This window comes from Copidosoma floridanum, unplaced genomic scaffold, assembly GCF_036245765.1.
Source record: "Copidosoma floridanum isolate Cflo_tuat_1 unplaced genomic scaffold, Cflo_Japanese_pri ptg000021l, whole genome shotgun sequence".
Lineage (NCBI taxonomy): Eukaryota > Metazoa > Arthropoda > Insecta > Hymenoptera > Encyrtidae > Copidosoma > Copidosoma floridanum.
The window spans coordinates 13,699,563-13,718,358 of NW_028321898.1; the positions used below are offsets into that span (position 1 = coordinate 13,699,563).

At 31.4% G+C, this 18,796-nt stretch overlaps 1 protein-coding gene and 1 pseudogene across 3 annotated transcripts in view; both read left to right on the plus strand.

The window, feature by feature from the left end:
• The window catches only part of LOC106638546 (protein pangolin, isoforms A/H/I/S), a 288,519-nt gene that overhangs the window by 10,743 nt on the left and 258,980 nt on the right, over positions 1 to 18,796 (plus strand). For all 3 annotated transcript variants that reach the window (XM_089594552.1, XM_089594553.1, XM_014351793.2), the window contains exon 3: positions 18,486 to 18,589. In XM_089594552.1, the coding sequence (XP_089450678.1) occupies positions 18,486 to 18,589 (104 nt within the window). The remainder of the gene's footprint in view (positions 1 to 18,485; positions 18,590 to 18,796) is intronic.
• On the plus strand, positions 10,579 to 11,996 carry LOC149374128 (uncharacterized; annotated as a pseudogene).

An 18,796-nucleotide genomic window follows, 5' to 3' on the forward strand; every position in this document is an offset into this window, starting at 1 on the left:
TTGAGTCCATGTACAGTTAAAAAAATGTAGATGTTAACCAAATAAAACATTTAAATATCTTTATAAAAAAAAAAATAGTTTCTTGATGTCCTTGTAGAAAAAAGCAGATTGTTTTTTGTTATTTAAATATATATATATATATTACAGCCATTTCTGACGACTGCACCCAATAGGCTCTGCAATTCTGTGTTACTATGCATATATATAGGCTATCGTCATTGGCATAGTGAACAACCGCCTTAAATTTAATTGTGACATCAATCACTTGTACAGCAAAAGAGAACCTTTATTTTACATGGCTTCCCAACCAACAAACCACAGTTGAAAACACGCACACGAGAAAGTAGATTCTCAAAGGTGCAAGCCAAGTGAGTAAAGGCCGGGTCTCAAGCTCGTGAGCATTCGTTACCAACCAAACCCCCCGAGCTATAAGAACTGCAGCCTAGACTATTGTGCTACAGTGGCCGGTGAAAACAAAGCAAATATTCAAGAATTGAAAAAGTTAAGTAGTATTTTAGATATAACTCAAAAAGTCAAGGTCTTTTAATTTTTCGTTTCAAGGATGAAGTTGTAGATATTGAAAAAATACAAATGCTTCGTATTTTTATTTAATTTTTAATGACCAGCTTCATGCTTTAAAAACTAGTGGCAACTTAAAAACTATTTCAATCTTCATTGGACTATAACTATAATAACTTGCATTTTATACTTGTAAGTGGTCAATAAAATTTGTAGTTCTCTTCGGATAAAACCTTTTTGTATTATGACTTCGGTTAACGATGAAATTCTCATGGTCCAAAAAGGCAAAATCGTTCGAAATATACCCTAGTGAAAAAAAATCTTCTTTTACATGACAAAAATTAAAAATTCTGTGATGAAGTATAAGACATGACGTATTGTAAATGTTAAGGCAATCTTTTCTAAAAAAGCTTCAGAAGCAAAAAAAATAATGTTTAGAATAGTAGTTTCTCAGTGTACTTATGAATGTACGATTATGCCAAAACATAATATTATTTCGAAAGTTGACAAATGATTTATCGTCAATTTGGTTTAAATTTTAATAGACACGACTGATACTCAGAAGTACCTTATAGTTTTGCTAGAGCAAAAAGTGTAAGTACTGTTAAAACTTATTATTTTTGTGTAAAAAAAATTTGGCAAAAAAAAATTATGATCGTGCACTTCGTCGCCAGGGATGTATGTATATATGAATGATGGGCGTAATCAAGTTTTTTGACTAACTCATGCAATTTTTTTCGGATTGGGCTAAGATTTGACAGAGAGTTTTGTCTTTTATGTACAAATTGGTAAGCCAAAGAGGGCTCGTAAAATAAAGTCGTTTCCCTTATCTAACTTTTTTGTTTTGCTTTTTAGATGAAAAATTAAACATGGGAGTTGTAGATCTAGTCGAAATACAAGTTCTTCGTTTTTAACATACACATATATCTAGTTATGAAACCAAATTACCCTTCTAAATCCCAAAAAAATTTTAACGATCGCCAAATTACCGTTTTCCCCAGACTTACTCGTTTTATAATTTAGTTTACATAGTTAATTTGAAATTGATAGATCTTATAAAAATGTAACTTTTTTGTAACTAGCTTTTTTGTCTGTAAGATAGAATTAACACTATAAACAACAAATAATAATAAAATCATTTCTTGTTCAGAATACGCACAATTGACGTTCGACGCAAAGCCAAGGGTGCTAATCATTGTGTTCTGAGGCTAGCTTCTCTTCATCCCGTGGGATGTATACATTTTTTTACCAACGTCGTTCTGAAAAATACCAACTTTCGGCACAGTATAGTAATAACAGTGATATACTCCCTCATATCAGTCCAGCCTTATATGCAAAAAGGTAGTTTTTTCATAAATTTAGCTGCTTGTTTTTATATCACAGTCTGATTATCAAAGTACTTAGAGTTCCAAAAATGTATGTATGTATCTATCCCTGAATACATGTAAATCGACCATAATTAATAATCTTCATCCCATTGGGCTAAAATTTGGTTTTTTTTTTTTTTACTCCACAACCTGATCCTTTCAAAATCAGCTCATTTCTATGTAGAGTACAATTTTTTTCAGCCCAAACACTGCTAAAGTTAAAAAATAAGAATCAGTGTTTTCGATGTCACTCTTGAATTTTACTTTTTTGGTTTGTACTTAATCGAGAAAAAAAATGATGAACTTAAAAAAATACAACTTTTTACTACATACATGGATTCTAAAGTAAACCTTACCTACAGTAAAAAGTAATGTTTCCTTGCCCTAATGGTCAAAAAGTAAATATTTAAAAATTTGATAGTTTTATGATAAGAATGAAAAAATTTCTAGTCTTACATACTCGAGAACTCAAGCTTGCTATGATTACTAAATACTTGGACTCTAGAGACCGATGGCAGTACAATAATGTTGTTTTAATGACTAAAACAATACTATATCTCTTGATGTCAATGTGGCACGTCAAGAAAGCAGTGACAACTTGACTTCACTGATAACATTAGACAGAGAAGCAGACAGCTCAACGAAAGTCAACCCTGTAAGGTTTTAAATTTACACGTTTTTTTTTTTTTTTTTTTTTTTTTTTTTTTTTTTTTTTTTTTTTTTTTTTTTGTAATCGATGGTTACTAACAAGCCTTATTTAAATGATTTTTTTAAACTTGTTGGTCAAAACTTTTTTTTTATCAGTATTAAATGTGACAAAACGAGAGATAGATTTAACAAAAGAATTTACAGCTTTTAATCTTGAATCTTGTCATTATTAATCTTTCAAAATATAAATGTAATTTTAAAGTTAAGCAGTATAGTAAGTATGTTTAAAACAAAATTTTTGTTATAATTAATAATGAAAAAAAATTTTGTCCTTACTGCCCTTGCTGTTTAAACGTACTTATAATAGTACTGTCAAAAACAAAACTTTTTTATACAAAGCATATTAAGTCATATTGTTTGAAAGTTATTTTAAAATTGATTAACCTCAAATCACTTTTCAACGTTAGTCAAAAAGTGAATATCCAAGTCAAGAGAAAGAGCTGACACACCAGGAGAAAAACACGTTGACATTAAATTAAAAATATTTATCTAGAAGAGACTTCGTCTTGAACTTTAGATGACCTTGGAAACAGAAATGAAGTTAACAGAACGTAATATCTTTACGAGCTACTCCATTAAAAAAAAATGTTCTATGATCCATGGATACCGAGATATCGATGATTTGTTGACCGCGAGCGGTTCTAAGTGCTCGAGATAGCATTCCACACCAGCTGCGTGCTAGTAGTTGCTGAGCTAAGGACTCATTCTTCTTACCAAAGTACACTACCAAGCCGAGTAAGAAACATAAATTTCTGAAGTATTTTACTCATTGAAAGCTTCAATTTTTCAATTAGACAAACTTTTTTATTTATTATATAGGCTTTCAAGAGTGACGTATCCAAATCACTACTGTTTGTTTTAATTAACAAAATCATAAGAATTAAACAAAAAAGACTAATAGTAATTATCTGTGCTTTCAGGGCCGCTCGTAAACTTATTATTCGATTCAGAGAGAAATTCTACAGTTGTGGTGAAAAAATCCAGTTATTACAGCACCTCTGTTTTCGATACTATTTTTGTTGCAATGAGGCATGTTTTACAGCTATTTTTCATTAATTTAGAACCAATACATATTCATAGGTAACTTTCAAAACATAGTATGGTGCGTTACTTTTTAAAAACATAATGACTTGTGCCTTGTGTCTATATTTAAACTCGCAAGGCATTCATTTATTTGTACATTATTTTCTGGAAGTATTATGTTGACTTACTGTGCAGGATACCTGTACGTATACATTATTATACACTTTTGGGGTGACAGATTTGTGGCATAAAATAATTTGGGTTATAGGACAGTTGGATTTTAATAGCTTGAAATTCGAATCATTCACCAATTTTTATGCAACTTGCAAGAGCATTGGTAGCAACTTTTTTTTGTCCTTCTTGCTCTTCATGTCATTAGAAGTAATACTCCTGTACAAGGATTTACCTACAAGCTTTTGATAAAATAAATCATATTGTATTATAATTACCCAAAAATAATATTTTCCAATGTTTTTGGACCTAGGGTGCGTAGGAAGAAAGTCATAGGCATTTTGCTATTTATTAGTTTGATACGTAATCTTACAAAAAACGGTGGATAAGTTCGTACTTCAAAAAACTGATTAACAATATATTTTGAAAAATTTACGAACAAGATAAAAAAAACATTAACTACATTTTGGATACTTTAAAATATGCTTATTAGTTTTGACTACTGTTGCTTTGATACTTGCCAATGTGATATTGCCATGCCATGTGATAAAGGTACAAAACAAAAAAAATAGTGTCTTTCAGGTTAAACAATAAAAGCACTAAATAATTGTCTCCTGTAAAGTAAGAGGTACCATGCATGGCCAACAAACAACCATGCTCTACAACTATTAAACAATCATATTCGTAAATTTTTCTTTGGAAAACGTATGTTCTGTAAAACCATGTTAATCATGGAGTAATTTTAGTCTGGAACAGGAAAAGTCCTGAGTGACGTATTTAATTAGGACAACAAATTAAAACATTTTTTTGTAAGCAAAAAGTTTTCCCTGAGTATTAAGATCATTTCAAACGAAAAGTTGTTAACTGAATAATTTGTTTTTTACGGTTTTTGATATCTCAAAACAGACTGTTAATTTAACTATAAAACTCCTTTTCGCTTTCTATCAGAAAATACAAAACAATGATATCCTCAATACCATACCCCGTAAGCAATTTATAATTAATTAGGATCACTAATATTAAAATTGATTTTGAAAAATTCAAAACTATAATACAATCTTTCTATCATCAAGTATGGAAAATCGTAAAATGTGCATTTTTTTACTAAAGTGTAAATTTTACGAACGAGCCACAGAATCATAATTAAATGTTGTTCGTTAAAAAGTAGTATTAATTATTGATTGACAAAATTTATTGAAAATAAGAATTGACGAGTTGGATAGTGACCAATAATCTAAAATTATGCTGAGTGGGTCCAAAAAAATAACAGAAAGAAATGTTGTGCGTCTGCGATAACTGAATAGGTCACGAAACCCTAGGATCCAGATTATATGAATTTCGAGACAAGGCTGGGCTAACCATAAAATCCGCAAGTAGAAAGAAGAGGATCCGGCCTTGGTCGGTTAGAGCAGTATATAATATGTCCACGCTCGTTTAACTGATGCTAGCTACGAAGGAAAAGAGCGTGTAGCCTTGCCTCGTGGTAGTTGCCTATTGTCTATGAAGCCCGTTGCTCACGCATTTCTCGTTATGAGTGGGAGATAGCTGAAGGAAAGCGCTTGAGGAGTAGAAATAAAAGATACGTAAAGAGCAACAAAAGCTGGAGCTCAAGTCGACGTTCCAGGCTTCTCTTTCCTACTCCTACTCTTTCACACCAATCTTCTTTCTTTTTTTTCTTCGTCCCTGTGCTTTTCTATATATATATATATCTCTCTCTTTTCTTCTCTCTTATGTCTTGTCTTTCTGTAGTGCTGCTGCAAAAATAGGGAGAAGCGATGCCGGGGAGCAGGCGTCTCGCAACTAACGGCTATGGCCGAAGCATGACGATCCCTCCACGTACTTTTACGGCCTGCTTCTTTCCTATTTAAAAATACAAGTGTCCGTAAAAGAGGGAGGAAAGGAGAGAGAGAGACAGAGAGAGAGAGAGAGAGATAATAAGAATACTGCGAGCCAGTGGAAGAAAGAGATAGACAAACTCTTGCTAGCTTCTGCATTCACTGTCGTCACAACTTTCTTTTTTCGTTTTTCGCTTCCCATATACTTATTTCTTTTGCGTGCATGAGGTTGAGCACGGTTTTCCTGACTTTTTCCCTATTTTTCCTATTTTTATTTTTCTACTCACTCTTCTTTTAGTTTTCTTTTTTCTTTTTGACTTCCACATATTACTATATAGCTGCAGGCCATTCACTTGATTGAAGAATCAATAACGAAATGATAGATCTAATGTCAAAATCTTATTAGGGCGTTTGATCTATGACAAATGATCGAATTAATCTCTTTTTTGCTCAGGTAAAACTTTTTTTTTTCCTTCCTTTTTTTTAGTTTCTCTGGTAATTTATGCTACGAGCATAAATTATTTATAAGGATTAAGTTACGAACGGGCACCTGCTTTAAACTGAGATGATCATGAACTGGTCATAACAAGATATGACGATACCAACACACTAAATCTTTAAAATAGTTAAAACTTTTTCACGCTATAGATGTATTTACAATAAATATTTAACTTTTCTATTAAAAAAATGCTTTTTTTAACTATGTAAAAATTTTATTATAACCCTCAAGGATACAATACATTTTGATTTATTATTCCATAATATTAATAATAGTAAAATGAAAAAAGGTTAGTTGCCAACTGCAAGCATGGATTAAAAACTACCACCAACTTGAATTCCCCAGTGTGTTAAAATAAAACTAATTACACCCATCTTCTCTAAAAAGAGGGATGATAAAGTAAATGATAATATTTAAGACGTTATACACTTACTATCCTCTATTTATAATGTTGTAAAACATATTCATCAACAGTTGTGTAACGCAGTAAATCCTATGATTGTACACTTCTGTTGCTGAACAATAATTATATTCATTTTTCTTACTTTCTCTTAATGCATGTCCTAGTTGATATAAAAGTCTCATAAACGTGATTGTATAATCAAATAGTTTAACGATTTTTTTTCTGTTTATTCATGTTTATGACATTTACTAAAAATTTTTTTCCAAATCAATTCATGCAAAAACGTTATTACCGTCGTTTATATCCAGTAACCCGAAAGTGCTACGAGAAAAGTTTAAGAAACAGACGAAGCTTTGGCAATCGCACTACTTACTACAGATTCGCACACTCAAAATTACAAACAGCAAAAGATAGTCATTTTTTATATTCATCAGGTGAATAAGATCTAGATTTTGTCAGTTATTATTATTTTCTTAATAAAATTCATTATCGATTTTGAAAAATAAAATTTTTTTGAAATCAGTATTTAACTTTTTGTTGTTTATTTATTTATTTATTTATTCATAACAAAGTATAAAAAATATACAGAGCAAAAGAAACATGAATTTTCTTGCAACCCTGCAAAGGTATATGCAAATACCTGTTCACAGGTTGGTTCGACTTAACTTAAATTACAATGTATGCAAAAAAAATAATAAAAATCTTATTACCTAATGACTTTAAACTAACGTGATAGTTTAGCTAACATTTAAACAGCAAAATAATATAATTCTCTTTGTAAGAGTTAACAAAAAATTTAATATAATATTATTAGTGATTACATTACTGTTTGAGATAAAATTAGTATATTCATAAAAGCTTATTAGTGCATATTCATTTTTTTATTTTATGTAGATTTCATTATTTTTATATTATCTAATGGTTTGAAATCATTTGTTCATTTATTAAAAAATCTTATAGGACATACGTAATGGTTCTTATAACTCACAGTTTTTGTTATTTTTGATAATTGTATTAGTTTATTTCTGGTTATAGTATTCACAGTCTTACATTGCTTTTGTAATTCCCTATGAGAGAATCGAATAGATGCAAAATTGAAGAGAATTGTTTTACAAATAAAGGTTTGTCTGTTATATATATATATATATATATACACATGTTTATGTAAAATTTTTACAATCTGTTTTGTATTTTCTGTAAAACATTAATGTAGGTAATATATGCACTACCCCGAACACTTATACCATAGCTTATTGTGTTGTGTTAGATCTCAATGACTTTTTTTTCATTTTTATTTTGTTAGTTTTTGAAACTCAGAAGGTTTACCTTTTAACAAAAATAAATAAATAGTTATGTAAGTTTAATGTATTTAATTAATATTTTTTTAGAAATTTTGGAAGCTTTTATCAAGTGGCAATAGTATGTATCTATGAATCGTTAGCCTAGCAAAGTTCTGAAAAATCGTAATCTAAAAACGGTCAAGTTTTGTTTCGTTTTTTGGTGCAGCTCACTTTTTGTACAAGACTCGTATTACTATACCGTCTTGCACTGTACATTAAAAAAATTAGACCAAGTAAAATTGACTTTTAACTGGTACTTCATGCAAAGTTTATACTGAATAGATTAATGGATTGCTGTGTCATAAGTATATGATATCGTAAAGGCATTATTTTAATCTTTTTAATCTGAGATTTGCATGAAGTACCAGTTAAAAGTCAGTATTACTTAGTTTGATTTTTTAATGTATGAGTATAAAACAGTATAATACTGCAAGTGCTAAAAAAGTAAGCAGCACCAAAAAACGAAACAAAACTTGACCGTGTTTGGATTTTGATTTTCAAACTTTGCAAGACAAGCGATTCATGGAGACAATTTATTGCCATTCATAAAAGGCTTCAGAAATTCCTAAAAAATTATTAATTTAATACATCAAACTTACCTAACCTTTTTATTTTTGATATCTTTACTTTTTAAAAGAATACCATTTTTTTACACGTACTTAAAATAAGTAAAATACTTTTAATATTACAAAGTACTGAGCATAGACAAAGTACGAAGTAGCAACGGTGTACTTGAACCATCCCGATCGGAAAGCTTCAGAGGGTGTTAGGTAGGGCCTATCTTGGCGGCCGACTTACCCTACCTTCGGCCAACCTTGGCATAAATGGGGCTGTAACATTAGACATTTACGCAGCATTAGGTCAGCCCGAGGGGCTGGGCATTCTGAAGTCTTTTGGAGACTTCTGAAGTCTTTGAAACACTTAGAATGACTTATGAAGTCTTTTTTTAATGACTTCAAGAGTGCGCAGCCCCTCGGGTCGGCCCTACCTTGGTTGCCCAGTAAACCTATAAGTGTGGCTAACTTAAGGTATGGATCATGTGTTAAAGAAAAGAAATACAACGCGATTTAAGTAATTTAAAATACTTTAATTGTTTCTTTTTAGCTTAAGCATTATCACATCACCTAATTTTGTAATAAATAACAGACTCGTATGTAATACAATACTAGATTTTGATTATTTTTATGGCATGACTCCTTACTTATTAACTGCACTTAAATTATTTAGTTCTTGGCTTTTTCAAAAAATGATATTTTTTCACTCTTTGGTTTGTCAACGAGATTGGCTGCATTTTAAGAAGGGTGCGAGAGAGAGGTCTGACTATGCCTTTTTGAGTTTTGAAATACATGCGCATGTTCCGTAATGTAATATTTAGTTGTATTTACAGTCCAGATTTTTTTTTAATAACTATTTTTACAAGGACCTAAGCGACATGATTATTTTACATAATAAAAAGGCAGATGATAATTTATTGTTGACTACAGTTTTGTCCAAATCTCATTGTTAATTGTATTAAAATTTGTTATTATAAGAGTAGCTTTTGATGATCTCCTATAAGAACGCATGTAAAATTTACAAAATTTTTTTCACTAATTCCTCGTTTCATCAGCACCCAGAGTTGTTGAAACTTTGGATAATTTTTTTTATAAATTATTGAAGTTCTGAATGAATTCTAGTTAAAAAATGACTGTCAATTGCTTCAAGTAGTCAACCTCCTTAAGTATAAAGAGCGTTTTAGTTCCACACTCATTTTCAATAATTTAACACTACAATCAACTTTTACACGTTCTTATAAATACTGCTCTGAAATATTTGTTCGCAGTTTCATAATGTCAGAAAAGATTAGATAGAAGATAGAAACCTTGGCCCAAGGCAGCGCCACGCTAGCGCCGCGTAAATGACACAGGTAGGCCCTACCTTGGTAGCCAACCTTGGGCCTACCTAGCTGACGGGGTATCTTAGTTAACTTTCCAGTCGGGATATATTACAATAGTACTTTACACCACTACATTACACACACTAAGAGTATATTACAAGCTACTTCATGATGTTTACAGTAATTTAACGCATGCTGAGTATATTTGTAAAAACTGTTCAAAGTTATGTCAAACTAGTTTTGTTAGACGCGCTTCACACGCCTCAATTATTTTATCATTCGTTTTCATTCACATTTACAAATATTTTTTATTTTGTTACTCAACTATAATATACAACCGAACAAAATATTTTTCCTGCGTTTTCTTTCATGTCCAAACTAAAAAAAATTAATTTCCATTCTATCTATTATTCAAATCCTTTCTTCAAACTAATTATTGTATCAACAATTTTTTAATTTTAGATACCATAAGAAAAACTTCAAGATCTTAGCTTTGTACAGTAACGTACTAACTCTTAAGGGGGCTCCAGAGAGCACTGGTACTAACCCAGAAATAATTGTGTCAGTTGGTATCATTACTGCAGGTGTATATGCCCGATCAGAAATTTAACGGGTTTGCCACCTTAGTTCATGGGGTCCCCACTAGGCTGCCCAGCTAGTACCCCACCGGGCGCGTCATGGGGTGAATCAGTGGTCCTCCATGGACTGCCCCAATAACCTACCTCAAGCTGTTGAAAGCATAGCTATATAAGTTGGATTTTGGAGCACGCGAAATTATTAGATTGTAATCTACGAACGTTTCTTACTCAGTTTCGTGCTTCACTTATTGTTTTCAAAATGAGCGATAATTTAAGTAGACATTTAGAATTAAATAAAAAAAGAAGTCTGAAGTATCGATACTCTCAACGCTTTAAACCCGACGCTTTGAATAACAATGTAACTGTTCTTAAAACTTCTGCAAGTGATGAAATTTCTGCGGACCGTGAGAATAACGATACTTCCACTGAGCCATCATCTTCCTTGTCTGTCCGTGATCCTCTTGATAAAGAGGAAGGTTTAATAAATACAAATAAAATCGATTGTGAAAATAATACATGCATCAGTGAAGAGAAAACCTCTGTGTCATCATCAATTTCTGATGATTTAAGTCGTTGGGCTGTTGAAAATAAAATGGAACATTCGAAATTTGATTCACTGCTGAAAGTCTTGAAAAAATTTCACCCCAAACTACCAGTTTCATCAAAAACTTTACTTAAAATAAAATACGATCTGAAGAAAAATATTACAAAGTTTAATCCAAATGATGAAACAGACACATCAGAGTTTGTTTACATTGGAATTGCTGAACAATTGAAAATAATTGTTATATTGAACCTACATCCAAATAATATAATTCATCTACAATTTCAAATTGATGAATTGTCTATTTTTAAGTCAAGTTCCAAAGAAATGTGGCCAATCTTGGGCAACATTTATATAAAGGATAATAACTCGTATGAACCTTTTATTATAGCTGTTTATTTAGGTAATGGAAAGCCCAAGTGTGTTAAAACATACCTTCGAAATTTTGTTGAAGAATTGCAATATCTACTGCAGATAGTATAGTGCTCGGTGACAAGCAATTTCAAATTTGTGTCCACAGTTTCATATGTGATCGGGTAGCTCGATCATTTGTCAAATGTATCAAAGGACATTCAGGGTATTATTCTTGTGAAAGGTGTGTAGTGAAAGGCGAATACATTAATAAGCGTGTGATTTTTGAAACCAGTGATTGCCCAAAAAGAACCAATGAGTCATTCAGATCAAAAGATGATGAAAAACACCATCTTGCGAATCAAATCTGTCCTCTTGTTCGAATTCAAGAAATCAATATGATCGATGACTTTGTTCTCGACTTTATGCATTTGGGATGTCTTGGAGTAACAAAAAAATTACTAAGTGATATTTGGATGTCATCTAAAGAATTCAAACTGCCCAGAGAAAGTTTACTACCAATATCAAAAAGGCTAATTAATTTATCAAATCAAATTCCTAGAGACTTTCAACGTTCAACACGATCATTGGGAGATGTGCACATGTGGAAAGCGACAGAGTTTAGATTTTTTGTTCTGTACTGTGGGATACTTGTACTGAAAAGTATCTTACCAAGTCATTTATATGATCATTTTTTACTTTTTCATGTAGCATGCAGGGTTCTATCAAGTACAGATTTCTGGGAAAAGCATGCAAGCACCATCGTATATGTATATGTGTAACTGTAAAAACTGTATGCTAATACAAGTGAAATACAACGACTTGATGAATACTTTACTAAATATCTTGAATTTTTTAAGGATTACCCATATTTTGCAAGGTACCATCTGAAAGCTGAGATTTTTTTTCATAAAACAGTTACTGTTCTAATATGTAACTCCTACAATATTGTTAGAAAATTAAGATGTAGTTATGTTGCTCCATCAGAGGTTGTGTATAATGTGCGAACTTTAAAAGCAAATAGCTCGAAATTTTCCACGTTTAGAGGGGTAAATGAAGACACCGCTGAATTCAGTGGGTTTTTATTTATTAGTTAAACTACATACGACCTTTCAACTCCTCCCGCTGGAACCCCCTTATTAAGAATACACACAAATCAAATAGTATCTGACTTCAGATAATTGTAACATTGCTGACTAATTTTATATTTGAATTATTACTTTAATTAAACTAAATTGGTATTTTAAATAATTTCTCCTCATAAATCGTTTGATGTATTTAAATCCAATAATACCAATGATTTAGATATTTTACGTTGTACAATTCTAATTATTTCAAATATTGGCTTTTTAAACTATATTTTTTTACACTGTGTCTATTCACATCTTATATCCACGTTTACGCATCCGCCTTACTCGCTTTGCTCGCTCGGAAGAGAAAATAAACTTGGACCCTATTCGGTTTGAGCGCAATCCTAAAATCACACCCATACTGGGCACTTTGAGAACGACTGGTCGTGATTAGAAAAGGACAGTACTATGAATTGATTTTCATATGCTTTTAGAGAAGCGACATTTAAGGGTTGGCCACCTGGTGAATGGAGCTGGAAGCTCGAAAACAAAATAATGACCTTTTCTCATCACGACCAATCGTTCTCAAAGTGCCCAGTGGGGGTGCGATTTTATGATAAAGTATCGCTCAACAAATGTAGAATTCGAATTTCAGAGCATGTTTCCTTCCTATCATGTCATCTTTAGATTTTGAATAATTTACTTCTGATTTGGATACTCGAATTTTCAAATACCGAAAAAACATTAGATTTTGGTCGGAAACATGCCAAAATCTGACTTAAGACATCAAGATTGGATTTTTCATATATTCAAAAAACAATTACGTTACATATCAAGTCGCGCGGGAGCGTGACGTAGTAAGTTTGAGAAAGCAGTCAACGCCTCAGTGACCGTGCTATTTACTTCCAATTTGCATACTCGTACTTTCAAATACTCAAAAACAAGTACTTTTGGCGCTATGCCTGATGTATTTTAGTTTAATTCAGTCTCTTTTATTCTACTCCACAGCTTTACCAAAAAATATAGGTCAAAAACCTGTTAGAACAACGAAAACGAGACATCTGTTTCTCAAAATGCTTAAAACAAGATTTTTTCAGGCTCAGTCTCCGAGAAATGGTCTTATCTTTAGTTAGCTGCAATAAGGCAAATTTTTATTGTTTACAATTGGGATAGACGTGTTTTTAAAATCAAGCAGAGTAGCCAACAGTGTCATGTTAGCTACAGGTACTTCCTAATTTCACTATAAATATAGTGTGCAGTAGTGGCTAAGGGTGAGATTACATGGTCAGACTCACTCCCATTACAGCCCACTAGAGTGAGAGAGAGGTCCGATCACGTTATCAAGAATTGTAGTGGTCATTTGATCACGTTATCGAGTCTGCAGACTGCCAGACTCCATGTAATCTCACCCTAAGGTGGTAGAGCACTTGCTTCCCGCTTGGAGGGCTTGGATTCGAGACTCCGCTCCATTACTTCCTCCTGGGTAATTAGGTAACTAGGTGATGTTTTTAAGGTAGTAGTCGAGCACTCTACAGTGCGTGCCATAATGCGCTGTAGCGTATGCGTATACTATCTATATATCGCTTCGACAACTATCTCGAAAAATGACAACGTTGTAGGAGCGAATTTCACTGAATTTATCAACTTTGCTGATCTCGAACAACAAAACTATACCGCTGAGCCCTTTTAAATTGGAACCACAGTTGCTTTATAATATAAATTATGTCATACTATTTTTTACGAAACATTGTAAGAAGCGTTTTAGAGATATAAGCAATTTCGTTTACAAATCGACCCCCAATCCGGTGATTTCCTATACCTCCTGTGTTAAAAGTTCAACATTAAAACTTTAATATCTCTAAAACTATACCGCTAAGCCTCTTCAAATTTTTGCTCATGATAAATAATAGCAATCTTAAGGCACACACAAAATTTTAGAAAAATCGTAAGAAAAGTGTTTTTGATCGACTACTACCTTAATACGACCTAATCACTAGGATATCATATAAATAGGCTACTGGTGTAAGATAAAACGCCCAATACTTGGACAAAACTGAAATTCAGACCGATACTTGGACAGTGAAAAATCAGTCATTGTAGCAAATAAAAAAGAGATATTTTAAAAAACGTAATTAGTATTGCTATGATTATTGTTGATGATATACTTGAATTTTTTAATAAATTTCAGCAAAATTTAATACAAGCGAATGATTCTAAATTTCACCGTATGTGCCATAAGAGTGTGATAATTTTTCTCCGTTTTCTATGATTTTGATAATAGGTAATGCTCGTTAAAATTAATCCAATGCATTTGTATGCATGATGTATGGTATTATTTTAAAACTTTTACATTATTTAACAATATTTCTAATGTAATCGTGTAAACAAATTTTTAAAGTGTAAAATTAGCTGTCCAAGTACACCTTACGATTTCGTAGTAGTTTGACAGACGTGAAGCTCTTGTCCAACTTCAGGTCATAGGCACAAAAACGTCGTAGCCAGTACATGGACATACAATCAAAGTTGTTTACCTTTTAACGTAGTTAATCTTTTACGCGAATTTTTTAAACAAAAGTGTATAAAAAGTGAAGTACTTTGTAGAAAAAAAAACACTGTACTTATCAGTTTTGTTGTTAAGGGGTGCACCGCTTTAAGAAAATTGTTTTTCCAACATTTTGAAAAGTTAACCTTCAATTCACTGTAAATACAGATGAAGCATGGGTTCTGAAAAGAGGAAAAATGTTTTTAAAAAAATATAAAAGAATGAAAAAGAACAAAAGTGAAGGTCATACAACAAAAACAAAAAAGAAAAGTAAGAAAAATTATAATCTTATTAAAAATAAATTTTAAATAACAAAACTAAAGAAAACAGTAAAATTGGTTTTACACTATCTCACTGATAGAACAATTGAAAAAACTGAGTGAGAATCGAGGTGAGAACTTAATTAAGTTGAATAATTCGTTTGCGATTGAAGAGATGCAGTTCCTGCAAAAGAAAATTTAAATCAAGAAGGAGAAGTGCGATTCCTCACAATTAAAAATGTTGAAAATCAAAATGCACTCTGAGGGATTTATCTGGCATTTAATAAATTATTTTTGGAAAAAAAATTAAAAATTTTATTTACAAATTTCACGTAATAAATTTGTTATTATTTATCACCTTCGTTAACCTTTTTTCTTTATAAGGTATTTATTTAAATACATACCTTAGTTTTAATAAGTATTTGCGCCTTATCATGATTTATACAACTGTAAAATCGTTTAAGTTAGTATTGTCCAAGTACTACAGCATTGTCCAACTTTTGGTTTTCAAGGTTGTCTAACTACTACGACAGTCGAGAATGATTGACCAACTACTCCGATAAGTTGACATGTTTTAAAATGTACGATAACTATTATTTAAGAGCTATTTTAAAACATTTTTTGTGTGTTATAAAACCCGAAGGCATCCTAATTACAAGTTAATATTTAAAAAATATGGAAGTATTGCACATTAACTTCGGAATATGAGCGTTAAAATTAGTTTCGAAAAATCTGTCCAAGTATTGGTCGTTTTACCTTAGAGCATTTTGCCGTGGTATGCAGACATGCAGTTAATAGTAAGAAACAACAATGCCTCAGAAGGGGGGGTACTGGATATGACTTTCTCATAGTAAAATCGTCCCCTAAATGATCAATAATACAAATAATGAAACATATATGGCAAATCGAAGTCGAATGTGTGTGTATGCACTTATAAGCAAGTTTATAAGCATGTAAAACGTAACTAGCCTCGTAAACAACGACAAATAAGACGTGGTGGTATATACGTACCTACTCGGCGGCAAATTTTAAATATGAATAAAAATTCAAACATCAAGAATGTTTCAATATCCTACTGTCCTAACCCTAAATTTCGTGTGCTTTAAATGTGAACACCTTAATTTTAGTTTCTGAATTAAAATTAATATTGAATATATCATTTACCAGCAGTAAATGCTATTGTTTTTTTAGTATACTTTTTTAGTTACTTAAAATAAATCGTGTAACACAGCTGTAACTGTATCAACATAATCTAATCGACTAGATAGGAAACTCTAATTATTTCCTGGAGTGCCCTGAAAAACAAGCTGTAAACCTAAGCCTCATTTAACTCAGAGATTTGGGTAGTTAATTATTATACATTATTAATCAATTTTTTTATTTGGAGTAAAATAAGAAATTATTTCATAAAAACGATTGTTTAAGTAACTCATACATCACTTCTGCGATTTGCGTATGTATTTTCGTAATAAATAATTATTTATTGTTAGAAGTCCTTGGGTATAAAATAATTGTATTTTGGAATGTTTGAATTTTGTCAATACATAAAAAAGACTTACCGATGAAAGCTAGTTGAATAAATGCCAAATTTAGGATTTTTGATGTGTATGATTACTGAGTATTTTGTCTCAGAATTGTGTTGGAAGGAGCAATTGAATTTATGTAGTTTAAAGAAAAATTGCTAAGAATTATATGATAATGCAGTTTAACAAAAGAAAGAAAAAGAAATAAGCATATTAGATAAAAATCCTGAAACTCTATTTTTTCAGTAAATTTTTGAACTCTTTTATAATAACTTTTGCACAGATTCATATTTTTAAAACATTTTCATGTAAGCAACTGTAAGTGTAGAGATTTAGTGAGACCATTGAAGATCACCATAGCTATGTTGTAGAGACTTCATTTCTATCCAGTACTTTCTAACATGAGCGATATCTAATGTTATAAAGTTTTTTAAAATAAACATTTAAAAATGGTATTTTCCTGGAAAGTTATGATATCCTCTTGAAAATAGCTTTCAACAAAACTCAAATGTTAGGTAAGTTGGATGTGTTGAGTTCATATTTTTTAAAGAATTTCTGAACTTTCACACACACTGGCAATGAGTAGTATTCTTCCTAATGAATCTGTAGCCTTGAAAAGTTCTAAAATTAAAATTTAAGAATGATAAAGTTTTGTTTATTCTGGTGCAAAATACATTTTGTATGATATTCGTAGAATAATACCGTTTAGTACACGTACTTTAACAAAATCAAACTAAGTAATATTTACTTCTGACTGGTACTTAATGCAAACCTCACATCAAATATATTCATGGCTTGCTTGTCGAAAGTATATAAAAATGATAGGATAAAAGTCAATATTACTTTGTCTGATTTTGTTGAAGTACGATTACTAAACAGTATTATTCTACAAATGTCATACAAAATGTATGTTGCACCAAAAAAAAAAAAAAAAACTTTACGAATTAATATGAGAACTATAATTAAAAAACATTTATCTACCTTGATATCAAAACAGGTGGCAAATAAGTAGCTTTATTGATGGAGTAAATAATACAAGAATTTCTACTAAAATCAACGTCACAAAATGACACAAATTTATCACTAATCTTAGTCCGGGTGCCAGGATGGTTCCCGTAGCCTATGGCTCAACCAACGTTTTTTATGCAGTTTTATCTCGTGAATTATAAATTTGAGGGTGGAACCTCGTAAAACTATGTAGAAAAAAGTTGTTAACAATTTTTTAAACAAATTTTGAAATTACGATTGCAAAAAAATACAATTTTCCAATTTTTAGAGCGTTGGCAAAGTATGAAAGTGAAAAATTTTTACAAGGTACACCACATCACCATTCACTATCAACTTTCCTCTATAATCTCAAAAAAAAATTCCGATAAATTAAGTATAACAACATTTTTTTTGCAGTTATCATTTTGAACGTTTCAGTGCACACGCACGTATAAGAGTATAAGTACCTATATGAGTTTAGGACAAGTTAAGGCACATAGGTATACTCTAATACGTGGACGAAAACTGGAATGTTCAAAACTTTAACTGCAAAAAAGAATGTTGTTACTTATTTTATTGAAATTTTTTTTTTTTGGAGATTATAGAGAGAATTTAATAGTTAATAGTGATGTGATGTTCCTTGTGTAAAAGTTTTATTTTCCTACATTGCAAAAATCCTACGGGAACCCCTTTAGCGCTCGGACTATCCATACACACATTTTTCATGAAATAAAACACGCGCAAATCTTTAAACATGATATGTTTTGTACGGAGATGTTAATAGTTTAAGTAAATAATAAGTCTAATGTAAGCATATAGGTATATAATAGAAGATGTATGAAGCATTTCATATTGATTTCTACGTTTTGATTGTGTGTTATTTGAGCAGGAAAGGTGGACCCAACGCCACACACATCTTCGTTCAACATGGGCTACCTTGTCTCACCATACCCCTACCCAAACGGAGCGGGAGGACCTATTCCAGTCTCTATGGTAAGTGCATTACTGTAGCTACATACTAACTTTCAACAAAATATTCTGCCTTTTCGATGGACGTGTTTTATTCACGGATTTTGCAATTTAGTCAACTAGACAACTCAATGCATCTACTTTTCTTAGTATTTTGAATCTATTCTTTCTGTTCTCATCGAATTGTACTGTAACTTTATGCTCATGTGGTATATGTGAGCTAAAATCAAA